Here is a 15,694-nt window from a genome sequence, read left to right on the forward strand (position 1 = left end):
TTTTCTTACAGAAACAAGGTTGTTCTTTTACGACAAAAAAGGTCTAGTAAACACTATTATTGGACAAAAAATACAGAATCTTATGAACGTGTCATTCTAAGTTGAAGGATTAATCAGGTGTAGAAAAATATAAAAACGGGTGAAAAATCTTTTTAAAATTTTTATTTGGTATTCATTGCATGTAAGTAAGTGAGTAAGCAATTAGTACCGTTAGATATATAAAGCTAGTAGATAAAGCTGAAAGGGTGTATGCATATTCACATATAATTTTGAACGTATAAATGAAAGTACTTCAAATCAAATCTTTGCGTGTGAACTAGGGTCAATGTTAAAAATGGTTGAAATTCTAAAAAAAAAAAGTTATAATTATCCCAATGGTCCAGCAAATACCACCGCTCCACCTTATGACTGCATTCGACAAATGTTAATCTATAAAGACAGTCTTAACGACAGAAACCTTACTGTCCTCGTACAATTTGTCCATTTTCGGTCCAAGATTTGAAATACTTAATCCGACTACAAATTAAAAGATTTATTGCACATTTATAGATGATATGATTTACCCTACGTAAAACCGAGAAGTATATTTATTCCATATTTATATTATTTAGTAAGTTTTTCTATATAAATTGTGTTTTAAATAAAACAGCATATTCACCTGACGAAAAGTGATATTCATGTAAAATTCTCGTTAAAATGTTTGATGTACAATTGGATTTGTTAAATAATTGCTATAAAACACCTTTTACTCTCGGAATATAAAAAAAAAATACTATCTTTTGTGTCAGTAAATAAGTGGTATTGACTTCTGAAAAACTGTAGATGATACATTATAGATAACAATGATAATAATCATATCTATAATAATAATAAAAACTCAAAAGATAAAACATAAAAAGAAAGCACCTCTCTTTCGATTTCAAATTCATGGAGAATAATTATTAAAATTTGTCTTTTTATCCAAAATTTTGAATTCATTGTTACCTAATTTTGAAATCGTATATCTCGTGATATATCTGTGTTTTGTTTTACTAATGCCTCGTCTATTGCTTCGTCCGAAATTTGAAACCCATACCGAATAAATAAAATCTATAACGTTTTTGTGCATTTTAGAAAGTATGTTATGGTTCTATCAGTTAGGGATTTAATCTCTAAAAAAAAAAATCGCGAGATTTTGGTTGCTAGAAAAGTGTGACGGATGAACGAATAGATGACAATTTTCCGAGAACTTTTTTTAAAAGTAAAGAGAAAATAGTATTAAAATAAAGCCGTTTGTAAGACTTTTATGAATATACATTCCCTACCTTTTTCTTTAGACTGTTAATGACACCACTGTGTAAAGCATTATTTATATCTAAGCAGGAAGTTCAGACCAGTGGGTGGCTGCTACTCATCTCTGTCTTCAAAGTGATGCATGACTTTTTTTACCTTTTCAAGTAACAATGGACTTCTTTTAATACCAATACCAAATCGTATACCTTGCTTCTCGTTGGTGTCCTTTGTTTAGGGCGTGTGTTTATTTGTATTTCAAAAGAACATTTCAAATGAACAATCTCCATGTTTATAGGGAATTGGATTTTATCATTTAAAACGTAATAAAAAAAAACGAAAATATCTCCCTTTAGGAACCTCTCTATTTTCCAATATCTTATCATTAATGGGCTGCATCAATGACGAACTTTACAACACTTAATGGCTATTATCAAAGGTTTTAAAATAATTTTATCAAAAAAGGATACGAGGACAATGCTTTGGTCTAATATATGGTCACGAACTTTGCGAATGAACGTACATTGACGTGAAATCTATACATATTTGGGTACACCAATGCAAAAAGGTGAATCTTATGCTTTCACACCTTGTAGAATTCATATTTAATTTCATTGGATAAAAAAACAATAGCAAGAACAAATCTGATGGATTTTGTTTACCAAATTTTAATTTTTAATTAAATAAATTAGTGAACTGATGTTATTGTCAAAGGTATGATCATAAATTTTTGACAGTACCATTCTTTTTTAACATTGCATGAAATCATTCTTGCTAGTCCAAAAGCATATATGCACCCTCAAATTGCAGTAAATGAGCATCAATATATCATTTATGTTTCTAAGCGAATGTGTTAAGCTATTTCAAAATACTATTGTGACTTCATTGATTGTTGATTATCTAAATCTTTCAGACAAAAAATTAACTAAAACAGTGGAGAAAGATAACAAAGGGACAATGAAAAATGATAAGTCGACCTGATTCTCGATTTGAACAGCCATCAAAAACCATTACTAGTAGTCTCGGTCATCCGTTGATTACGATTTGGTGTTTTTTAATTTGTATAAGAAGAACGCAAAGGAAAGTTTGATTTCTAATCTATTAACAAACATTGGCTTTTGACAATTACAATGTACTTATATTAAAAGTTCAAAATCAACACCAACTTAATCTCATTTTTTAAACAATTCATTCTTTGCTATTGGAAATCAAAAGAAAGATTCCGAGAAAAAATTATAGACACATTTAAAGCAAATCCAAATACTAAATAGTGTTTGTCTACTTGTCAACCTGTTGTTATTGATATTAGATTTTATCCTACAGACTGGAGCATAAAAAGTTGGTCAATGTCAGAGGACATAGAGCCATATGAGAATATTTAGTCTAGATTCACATACCAAATAATATTGACCTGTCCTGTAAAGTTACTGAAAAACGAACTTAATTAAACAAATTAAACCTGACCCACGGATCTTGAAAGTGAGCACGGATATATTCTTCTGGGATCAAAATAGAACTGATCGACATATCGTAGATGTTAACTGAGAAACATATGTTATCACAGAGAAGTTATCCAATTGAAACCACTCGAACAAGAAAAGGTAAGACATATGTATCTCTTTACAATAAATTCACATCTGGACAGTAACTTGAGGTATAAATCAGATGAATAAGTTACCTAACAAATACACAGTCGTCCATAATAGAGGCTATACATTCAGAAACAGTATCTGTTATGTGAGAACACCTAGGAGTCTACACCAAAAGAACATTCAGAAGAAATTTCGACCAAACATGAGACAGGATATAATCTAGTTGAAAATATTGTTTTAAAAGTTCTTTGCTTCAGGAACAACCCACAAGACTCAGAAGGAGAATGGAAACAGAAACACTCAAAACTCACGGAGGATATCAAAATAATAACAAGAAAACTCAGACTATTTTTTTTATAAATAAAGAGAGAACAAGATATCATTTGCTTACAAGAACATAACTATGCTCATTTGAATTACAAAACTTGGATGAAAACTCAACAGACTATAATGCTTTTAGATGGAGCCACGATTGTAATAACCATATCAATAAATTTTAAATACCAAGAGGAAGATTAGGCATGGCAATAGCCTGGCCGCACACATTTGATAAAATCATTTCAAAAAATGGACGACAGATATGACAGAGTTATATCAAGAGAAATTAAGATTCCCCCTTAACCAACCTGCCTCGTCAATGCCTACATGCCAGCATACGAGACATACTCTATCAATGAATACCAAGAAAACACTGACATCATCCTTATCAAGAACAAATATGATCAATTAAACAATGTACTAGTAATCTTATTTGGAGATCGAAATGGTCATTATCAGCGACAAGAAACAACAAAAAGCATGATGGTCCACTCAAAAGATTTATAACTAATCATCAATTGAAGCCAACACAACATATCTAAAACAAACCAACATATTGTCTTACATACGGAAATACTATTTCTCAAATAGACTATATTTTGTCTAACAATGACATTCTAAAATAAACAGAGAGGACCCAGTTAACATATCAACGCATGTACCAGTAAAAGCGTGTACAAATCATTATTTAGAAATAAACAAGGACAGAAAAACAAAAACAAACACAAAAACCTATAACAAAATGGGAAAAATTGATAAAGACATATGCAAAATTAAACTTAATAAACATCCTCAATACCTAACAACACATGCAGCTACAACTGGTGGTAAGCTAATGTGTGTTATGGGAATGTTACATAAAGGTTCAAAAACATCAGTACGTATAAAAATATTAAATTGAATAGACAAAAAACAAAAGCTTCTCCTGATGTAAAAGACGAAAAAAGACGATACAGTTATAGGAAAAGTATTTGAATACATCATTTTTGGACAGTGCCAATTTAATGAAATCTGACCAATCTCCATTACAATATGGATTTACATAAAGATCATCTCCAAACATGACAGCCCTAATACATTCTAACGCATGCACAAAAAATTCGGGAAATCAAACCATCTTGTGTCATAACACTTGACAGCCAGAAAGCCTTTTGTGTTGAAGGTCTTAAAATATTGATGAACAGGTTATATCATTATAGCCATATGGAATCCGAATTTGTTCACATAAATAAACTTATCAATATAAGGAGCTGTACAATGGTGTAACATGCACAGCGAAATTGGAGAGAGAAACTATTACAAGCTTTAATATCCACCAAGGTGTGTGTCAATTTTCAAGTAAGGGTTCTACCCACTCATTTGTATAAGGCCTATATCAATTCATTGCTCCTAGATCTGCCGACGAAACCTTAGAACCCATACAGGCAACTTATATCATATACACTTCTTTCCCTGGACAGAGATAACATGTAGGAATCGATTCAACATCCATCCACAAAAGATCAACTCATATGCATAGATTAAACCAGGCCGAATGAACTAATACAATGCCAATAGTGAACTTGACCACTCTGTATACGTCTTTGTGAAATACATACAGAGTGCTTAAGTTAACTATTGGCATTACCTAATTGTCTTTGTGATATGTATGTAGGACTCTAAAGTGCGATGGGGACGCTAAAACGCGATGGTCACGCTAAAGTGCGATGGCCTACGCTAAAGTGCGATGGTTTGATACGCTACAGTGCGATGGTTTGATACGCTAAAGTGCGATGGTCTGTGCTATTCATTTGAATACGCTAAAGTGCGTTTTCCCCCAAAAGTATCGACGTTAGCAACGTTCGACAGCATTATGACGAGATTGTTTGTCCAGATTTAGGATTTTTATTACACAAGAAAAGAAAGAAGAGAGAAACAAATGATCACAATCTGGAACTATTTTGGTCGTTGCTGGAAGAGGTTAACTTAATTTGTAAAATTGTAAAAAGAGCTTTAATCATAACAGTTACTTTCTAATTGAATAATTCTATAAAAAAAATTTACAATATGGTTTGTTATTTCTGTTAAATAATGAATATACTTCAACTAGACAGCAACCTGACGAACAGATGTGTAGTATCATCATAAAATATGATTGCCAATACGACAACTCTCTATCCACGACCTAATGTCATTGATGTATGCAACTTTAGGTATGACCTTTAACGCGGAGCATTGTCTTACACAACATATTATTTTTTATTAAAAAACGACTTCTACTAAATTCCGGATAACTTTTATACTAACTATACTGCAGTTTAACCATTACACTTTTTGGACAACTATCGTACTTTAAATAAAAATAAGATGATGTAGTATAAACTATCAATCCAACCCCAAATGTCGTTCATGTATGCAACTAATAATCATACGGCCGTCAACGTAAAGCCTTGGCCCATGCCGCATAACAAGCTATATAGGATTATAAAATGACCAGTGTAAAACAATTCAAAAGAGAAAGACTACGGCTTGATATATAAATAAAACAATAAACGAAAATGTAAAAGGAACTCAGTAAAAAACGAAAAACCATTGCCTGAATCACATTCCCGTTACACCATCGGACTTTAGCGTGTCATACCATCGCACTTTAGCGTGATATCTGATCCACTTAAAAAAAAAAACAACCATCGCACTTTAGCGTCTGACACCATCGCACTTTAGCGTAGACCATCGTACTTTAGCGTGACCATCGCACTTTAGAGTACCATCGCACTTTAGAGTCCTACATGTATATTCAGTAAATTTAATGATATTATGAATAGTGCTGTCATATTTCAGTGTGAACTGTATACTTATAACTAACTGATGCTTTTAATGATAAAGTATTGTGTTAGTCCAAATAATTATGACGTCGTCACAGCATTTATTTAAAATAGCCTTTCAATACCGTCATAGTCATGATAATTGTTTGGACTAGTATTGTGAAAATAATTGTATGAATTTCAAGATTATACATTCGTTACAAAAATACGTCACTGTTTGTGATGTCCTGTGCTGTCGATGATGGAAGATGTTCGTTGTTATTCTGCGGTTTACATGTTGTAACGACTATTACATTATGTATTTGTGCGTTTCTCTGTGCTGAGTGTTCTTGCGTTTGTTTGTGCTATATTTCTGTCACGTATTGTTGTCATTTTAGCGATGTTTTTTAACACTGCCACATAAGCGGGAGGTTTGTCTAGCCATAAAACCAGGTTCAACCCACCATTTTTTCTTAAAATGTCCTGTACCAAGTCAGGAATATGGCAGTTGTTATCAAATAGTTCGTTTCTATGTATGTTGGCGTTTGTTTTTGTTGCACTTCAGTGTTTCTGTTGTTCCGTTGTTTTCCTCTTATTGTTGATATGTTTCTCTCGGTTTTAGTTTGTAACCCGGATTTGTTTTCTCTCAATCGATTTATGACTTTTGAACAGCGGTATACTACTGTTGCCTTTATTTTATATATGCGTGTCAATCACTGATATATAATAACTAAAAGCCTTTGCATAGGAATGTGTGTACAGTATATCTTTTAGATTTTAATGTGAGGAACTTTCTACTGAGCAAATATATAATAAAACACTGATTTTATATATAGATGTCGTAAACAGGTAAAATCTTCTACTGAAATTATGTGCGTAATGTCAATCTTTTAGACTTTTATGTCCCAAGGCTTTTAAATTCGAATGGTGACTTTTAATGCGACATCGCTATCAAATAGTCTAAGCATATTTAATTTTTGCCGATCGTTCTTAGATTTTGTTTAGCTTGACATTGTTTTTAATATCAAATACATGACTTGGTGAATACTATGAGTGGTACATGTATTCATTTCTTAATTTGGCGTATAAATATTTGCATACGCCTGGATTAATTAGGTTTCCTTACATATATATCTTTCGATTTCGCGCCTTTCTCTCGTCGAGAAAAATACACTGGTCCGAATCAACACGTATATTTTACATGCATGATGTGTTCTTCTATAGAATTATTTCTTTTCTGATTGAAAATGTGTATGCCCCCGCCGTCATCGGAGGGGGCATTAAGTGTTACCCTTGTCCGTCTGAACGTACGTCCAAAATTGGTTTCCGTTCTCTAACTTTAGTTTGCCTTCACCAAATGTTATGACATTTATACACAATGCATATTACCACAAAACACAGATCAAATTCGAATTTAGGTGGCGTCACTCCTACCGTCCTGGAGTTATGCCCCATATATATATATATATATATATATGGAAAAATTGCTGATTTTTTCGTTACCGTTCTCTAACTTTAGTTTGCCTCAACCAAATGTTATGAAACTTATACATAATGCTTATTACCACAAAACTCAGAACAAGATCGAATTTGGGTGTTGTCACTTTTATCGTTCTCGAGTTAAGCCTCTTTATAGCGTTATATGCAAGCAGGGGCATCATCTGTATCCCATGGACACATTCTCCACTTTTTGTATATGTCGATTTCCTACCATTCATTCGGAGCTTTGGAGACAACACATTCCAGAATTTTTATGATTTATTATTGAACTGATCAGTGCAATTTCTCATCCAATATTACTTTCTGTGTTTTATCTACGCATTATTAGGGCGACCTTAATATTCGTATGAGCATAGCGAAGTAGAACATAAATATACTATATACATTCCTGTAAGTATAGTTGTGCACATGCAACTTTTACGGCGGAGAACTTTTTTTATGCATTATTTTTAATATTTTTAATGTGCATGTTTATTTTATCCGTTTCCGTTAAATAAACAGTCAAATACATGATCAAAGTAACCATAATCTTTTTGGTTGGTTTGTGAATTCTGAAAGAGACTATATGAATACATCGCAACACAATCCTGTTATGGCTCTTGTCAAAATGGGTTAGGATATCATTTCAAAACAGTCTGGAGAGAACGACCATACTGGATAGAAAAAGATAAGCTGGGAAAAATTAAACCTAGCACACTACCAGTCTTAATTGTCTGAGAAACTCCCAATACTTGATAATGACAATCTTGAGATTAACATTAGTAATATTACAATGGAATAAGGAATAATACTTTGTAACGGCACAGACATGTCAGCTAAGGAATGTTCATGCCAAACCAAAACAGCACAAAAACCTATCCAGAAATAAATACTGGATAGAGCAACACCGAGACAACTGGAAGCTGTAAACTGCTAATCGCTGAATAGAGGACTAGTATGGAAAATACCTCACATCTGAAAAGAACTTGCAACACCTTTAAACTCTTATAATGAAGATAGTTCATATCATAACCGAGAAGAGCTGGACTCTAACTCTGAAGGGTATCTCAAATGGGGAGGCCTGCAAAAATCTCTGTGCCTGAAGAGCAGGTAGAAAAGGTTATGAAGTCATTAAAAAACCTTAATCAGCAGATTATGCAAACTTGACAAGCGAGTATTTAAAGAATGGAAGACCAGCAATAGTATCAGTAGTGACTAAGCTTATAAATATAATTGTTTGTGTATGCTCCATTCAAGATCTACTAAAACCTGGTAAAGAAACACCGGTGTATAATCATAAGGCAAAGCCACTAGACGACCCAAACTCATATAGAAAAATAATTATCACCAGTATTTTGAATAGAATATTAGAAAATTATATTTGGAAAGAAAAATGAATTACCGGGTACTACCACAAAAAAGACACAGAGTTTATTACAGAGAGGATTCACTTGTGACATATTCAGTCTAATGCGGCTTTGATCCAAAATGAATTGATTGCACAAGCACAAGACTTACATTGCCTTTCTTGACGCCCATTATATGGCATTTGACTTAGTTTAGCTAAGTTCACTATTATGAAAGCTCCATCATAGCGGGATTGAAAGTGACTCATGGCTTATTGGTACAAAGACCTATCAGCGACTTCACAAGAATTTAATCTGAACACCAAGGGGTATGGTACAACAGGGATGAGTTACCTCTCTGTATATATCAATCCAATGCTGGATCACAAAAAGAACCAACATTTCGGAAGCTGTATTGGACCAATCAACGGTTGTACACCAACTGTAGCAGATGGTGTGTGTCTAATTGCAAACAATTTAGAAAACCTACAAGAAATGTTTGACATACAATGGGATAATACATACAGAGATCAGTACTTCATATGTAAACAAAAATTACCTGTTGTTCCATTTAACAACACACAACAAATGTTATGATGTACAAAGAAAGTTACCAACGGCACAGACATCAAGGTGTTGAATGAGAAAATATGTCAAAATTTGGCTCATGGAATGTAAACAACTCAATGATCAGTGCTGCATGAAGGGCAACATATACACTAATTAGACATGGTCCCCATGGCTTTAATGGATTAAACCCCACTGTATCCTTTCATATTATCCGTATATTTATAGTACCAACTCGTACATGGACTTGAAATGGTTAGATTAACAATTAATAACACCAAAGCTCTGTCGTCAGTTATTAAAATGCATTCAGCATTTACCTGAAAGAGCAGCTGACATAGCAATACCTACCTTTTATCTGTCCAGAGGCCAATAAATGCTGAAATCTATAAAACCACCTTAACTTTGTTTGGTAATATAATTAAATATCTGTGTCATAAATGACGATGGCTATGTTCCATTTGTTATAGTCATTTTTTCAATTTTTAAATCACCAAATATGACTTATTGCAGGAATTTTCTTGTCATAAGACACATAACTGGGACAAATGGTGTATCAGGAACAGTTTACCCTGTCCAGAACACCAGAGTTCATCCCCAGTTTTTAGTCTGGTTGCTGCTGTTTAATCTTTTCTTTTCTGTGAAGTATTTTCTGGACTTTTGTATGTTTTTTTCATTTAGCCAAGGTGTTTCTTTCTTTGACTTGTGGTTTTGAAGGCCTCTAGATATTTTCAAATATTGTAAATTTGTGTCATGGGGACTTTATCTATATATGGACTTCAAACCAGAATTGAATACAAAATAAAAAGTATTAAATTCTTTCAAGCATTTTAAAATTCTAAAACCAGGAAATTTTTAGTAAAGTTTTGGATTTTTCTCTAGCCTTAATATGAAAAACCCAGTCACTAGATATCCTGCAAACAAAAATAAAGAAAATCTAGTTTTGCATCAAAATTTATATACAAAATAAAAGCTATGATCTTTTCAATGATTCTAATTTTTCAATGTCCTCTAAGTCCATATCTGCTGTAATTTTTCCTTCTTTAAATTCCTCTAATACTTTGTCAACATACAATGCTTCAAATAACTGTTCAGGTGTTGATGCCTCTGATTCTATACTTGGAGATTTATAGGGTACATAAGGACCTAACTGCAAAATAAATTATCACTCATTGAATTCTTGGCTCTCTGAACAATCTCATTAAAATACAGAACCTGTGTCCAAGCTTTGCTTACAAGGATCTGAAAACCCTCCGTTCTATTTTCTGTTTTAAACTCTTTTCCGGATCCTCTAGTTTTGTCAAATTAATACACACCTTTGAAAATTTGAAGACTGAAATTTCATTGGCTGATGTATTAATTACCAGAATAGAAAGTAGAATGGAGCGGTGTCAGATCCTTGTAAGTAAAGCTTGAACACAGGATTTGTATTTTAATCAGATTAGGCTCTGAATAGTGTTTAGAATCAGCTGGAAAATTATAATAGATAATTTTAATAGATCAATCATTATGATCAGACAACATGCTCCAATAAAACTTTTGATTTAAAAACATTATTAATTTTACTGCTAATAATGTAGAAATTAAATAACCGTAAACACGCTTTTACTTATAAAATACTTGTGCATGCCAAATATAGAATTTAAGTAAAATTTCCAACCATTACAGATGTATAAAAGCTGAATAGTGCACACCAAAAAAAATGTACATATAAAAAAAAGAAGATGTGGTATGATTGCCAATAAGACAACTCTCCACAAGAGACCAAATGACATAGAAATTAACAACTATAGGTCACCGTACTGTCTTTCAACAATGAACAAAACTCATACCGCATAGTCAGCTATAAAAGTACCGATATGAAATATGTAAAACAAATCAAATGAGAAAACTAATATATGTTCATAATGTATATTTTATGGGTGTTTAAGGCATTCTTAACATATACGGGGAGTTTTCAAAAACTTTTGTTAAAAAAAAAAGTTTATATATATTTTAATTTTATCAATTTTAGAAAAATTATTATTTATTATATATATATTAAATATCTATTAATGAAAATTATAAAAAATAAATCGAAAATTTTAAATAATTGATCGATATTTGGAACAGCAGTACTCAGTAGCTCCCATAATATCAATGTGAAAAAAAAAACTGAATCTCTACATTTCCATAAACATGACAAAAAATAAATAGTATGTCAGTATGATATACATCAATTAACCATCCACTTTATACTGTTGATTAAGAAATTATTATGGTGTTTTTATCAACATGATTAATGGGGAAATTGTGACATGATAGGTTTTGCAAATATAAAAATTTTGCATTTTAAATTTTGATTATTTTGTATGCACCATTTCCTCAAATCACAATAATTAATCTCACATTTTTGTCTATTGTTTTACATTAGCAATAACAAATGCATTCAAAATTTTCTGAATTGACAGTAGTTTATATAGGTGCATACACATTTTTAATTGACCCCTAAATGTCAGATTAACTGTTGCAATGTACAAATTCCAGTTGTCATGTATGATTTGTATTTGGTTGTATTTGGGTTCAAGATGGTAGTGTGGGAATATGATATCGCTTAATTGCTTATCATATTCATTTAATTTTCATGGGTTCTTGAAAAGGCGCATACATGTGTCTTGGATGCATGATTTTTTGTCTGGACACCCCACACAAGGAACCTGTATTGAGTCCTGTCATTATCAAGATTATCCTTTAGAAAGAATTTGAAAAACGTGCTTCTTATGTCATTTATGTTCTGGCCTTAAATGTCCTGCCATGCAGTACAGGTTTTTCTCATTGTTGAAGGCCGTATTGTGACCTATAGTTGCTAACATCTACGTCATTTGATCTCTGGTGGAAAGTTGTCTCATTGGTAATCAAACCACATCTTCTTATTCTAATATACTTGTCAATAATTTTACCAGAAATTGACTTCCATTTTCATGCATTGCTTACAATGGTCAAATCTGAGAGACACGAAACATTAATGATGTATTTGTACCTCAATGTGATGTGTCTACTTATGGTAATGGAACTAAAATTTCAAAAATATATACTTAACATCATTCATCTGTGTGGATAAAAAATTGAATAATGTTTTTGTTTGGTATATTTATTTCAAAATTCTCCAGAAGATATTCTTATTCAAATGAGACACCACTACATACCTTAAAATCAGTGAGATCAGGAACTATAAATTCTGGTATCATCTCTTTCTTATTTTTAAATCTGTAAGTTTTCCTGTCCACATATCCTGTCGGTTGCACAACTGCAAAATATAATGTAATGACAATTAATAAAATGCACAAGAGTTTTCTACAACTGAATATGAACATGATAACAACAGTCAGATTACAACTCTGACATCTACAAATACTAGTGGATCCAAAGTTCGCATGGTAAGGGTTACACATAGCTTGAAGACCAATTATTGGTATGTAACCACATCCTTTTTAAATATGTTTAGCATCATTTATATATATACAAAACCGAGAGAACTTCTGATAAATGCTCCAAGATAATCTTATCTTGAACAAAGAGCTACATGTATTTACATCTGGAAGTCTAAAACCTTGTAAAGAACAGATCACATACATGAAATGGCTTTTTTTAATTCAACATGTTCAAAGCGATAAAAGTCATTGTTGGAAAGATTGGAAGAGCTGTGTACATAATTTCTATCAATATTTTAGTCTTCTATTGAGATATGTGGTGAACAAAATGACAACATGATATAATTCTGAGAATGCTCTGGCTCCAAAAAAATTAAGAGCCAGAAAAATCGCCAGCTTCTATATTTTGTCACCAGTTTGGAAAACTTGGAGCCAACTTTAGAGCCAGCTAGAGTCTTTATTTTGTCTACCCAAATTGAAACCACATTCAATTTTAATTTCTTATGCACTGAACATAATGGTTAATTTTACATGTAATATTGCCCTGTTATTGTAAATGTTGTATCAATATGTTTTTTCTTCCTTTCTGTGAAAGAATAAAACAAACCTAGCGTTTCCTACAGGAGGTTTTGGCATGGTATGACAGTTCTTTCTTGATGCCCTGCCCTTTTTTTGGAAAAAAAAATTGGTGCCATGCCCCATTTGCGTCATATTTTCTAACGCCTTGCTGTAATTTAAGATATGTACTAGGATGAATGTAAAGAGAACACCTGTTCTACATATGAAAATAAAGATCCTTTACAAATGGGGGTTTAAAGATAGTTAGATTAGATTAGATTCATCTTTTAATAAGACCAATTTGAGTTATTTCCCTTTTGATGAAATCAAAATTTTAATGGCCAACATTTTTTTGAATTTCGTAGTTATGTTTGAACATTTTTGAAGTACAAATACTTTTCGTGATTCAATCTAATAAGGACACCATTAACTTTGTACCTCTGTGAATTTAAAATGTAGACAATTTAAAAGGGAACAATGCGATAGTTTGAGTTATAATTTTACGATGCATGGGATGAACATTTTACGTAAACAATCAGCTGTTTGTTTATATTTTTAATTTAAGTACGAGCTCTTTAACTATTCGGTCGGTAGAGACGTCAGATTGGGTGTGATTTTACGACTGCTTTCTTATTGTTGTTATCTAAATAGAATTAAAGTTAAGAGAATAGCTGATATAGTTTTGATTTGTACAAAAAATCAACACTGTTTCAACAACAAAAATTTGTACTTGATCTGAGTTTTGTGGTAATAAGCATTGTTTATAAGTTTCATAACATTTCTTTGAGGCAAACTAAAGTTAGATAACGAAAACAAAAAATTCAGCAATTTGTCCATTTGTAAAGGGGCATAACTCTAGAACGGTTAAAGCTCACCAAAATTCAAATTTGATCTGTGTTTTGTGGTATTAAATAAGCATTTTGTATAATTTTCATAACATTTGGTTGATGCAAACTAAAGTTTGAGAACAGAAACCAACTTTGGGACGTATGTACCTACGGACAGACGTACAGACAGACAAGGGTAAAACTTAATGCCCCATCTGCTACGGCTTCCCCGTTGGACCCATACCAGGGATACCCCTCGCTGAAATAGAATTGTTGATATTTCCAAATATTTCCACCAATTCCAAATCTTAGTGAAAAAATACTGTAATTATACTATAAATGTATGACACCAAGGCCAGAGCTTTTACAATAAATAATCAAATATGTATTGAAGTAAAGAGTTTGGTAGTTTTTGTAAGGTTAAAAAAGATTGACACGAAAGAGGGGTAAAAAAGGATAAATGTTCAACGAAAACAAAAATCTTGATGTTAAGGATTTTGACGTTTGAAAATTGCAGGTACTTAGCATGCTTAGCTTGCATACCATGTAAGGCCAGTTTTTCTGCCATTATTTTGCTGCCTCCTTTTCTCGTCTCGTTGACATGTTTACCAGTAATTGGGAATTTAGGGTCGAACGGCTGCAAATCTTGTTTTCTTCGATAGGAACATAAACATCCTCCAGACGAGAAATTTCTGGAAGAAATCAATGTGCAGTTTCTAGCAAAGACTTTCAATATCATTTTTCTCATACAGCATGGGAGAGGGTTACACTAATGACTGGACCGAATGACAGGACCGAATGACAGGACCAAATGAAAAATGCTAATAACTTTTTTATTTTTCATAGGATTAATTTCAAATTTAAAATTTAATAGGATTTCATCATTTAATATATAAATTTAAAAAGAAAAAATTATAATTTTTTTTCAAAAGCTTGCGAAAACGTGACCTGACCTACGCTGACAATGACAGGACCAATATCGAGAATGACATGACCAAATGAAAATGCTAATAACTTTTTTATTTCTCGAAGGATTTGTTTCAAATTTGAAATTTAATTAGATTTCAACATTTAATACATAAATATAAGAAAAAAATATAAAAAAAAGTATTAAAGCTTGCGAAAATGTGACTTGACCAACGTTGACATTGACCTGACCAATATCGACATGACCTGACCGATGAAAAGTCCTAATGTTCTGTTATTTAAATAACAAAATTAGAAAATTGTTAAATTTTGATCATTAATAATTAAGAAATTACTAAATAATCAGAAAAACAATTTTTTTTTGGGGTAATAAACTTGACTTGACCAACTTACGTTGACTGTGTCATAATTAACCGTTATCATGACAAGGAAAGATGACTAATTACATATCTATATGTAAAAGTATTTACTTCAAATTTTTCGAAATATTAAAATTTAAACCATTCATTTTATCAAATTTAAAAACTATAAAAAAAAATCCTCCTGATCATTGTTCTTATTATTTTCAAGTCCAGACTAATCTAAATTCAATTCTAAAGTCCAGAATAGTTTAATTCC

The 15,694-nt window shown here is 32.0% G+C and overlaps 1 protein-coding gene across 1 annotated transcript; it reads right to left on the bottom strand.

Annotated features, from left to right (window-relative positions):
* Positions 1–10,292: 10,292 nt before the first annotated feature.
* LOC127702442 (39S ribosomal protein L41, mitochondrial-like) lies at positions 10,293–14,905 on the bottom strand. The gene is made up of 3 exons (XM_052206645.1): positions 14,693–14,905; positions 12,540–12,640; positions 10,293–10,504 (listed from the first exon to the last, which is right to left on the bottom strand). The coding sequence occupies exons 1-3, from the start codon at positions 14,895–14,897 to the stop codon at positions 10,328–10,330; spliced, it is 483 nt and encodes a 160-aa protein (XP_052062605.1). The 5' UTR covers positions 14,898–14,905; the 3' UTR covers positions 10,293–10,327.
* Between the last annotated feature and the right edge of the window lie 789 nt (positions 14,906–15,694).

The sequence above is a fragment of the Mytilus californianus genome, unplaced genomic scaffold (assembly GCF_021869535.1).
Source record: "Mytilus californianus isolate M0D057914Y unplaced genomic scaffold, xbMytCali1.0.p SCAF_5, whole genome shotgun sequence".
NCBI classification, from domain to species: Eukaryota; Metazoa; Mollusca; class Bivalvia; order Mytilida; family Mytilidae; genus Mytilus; species Mytilus californianus.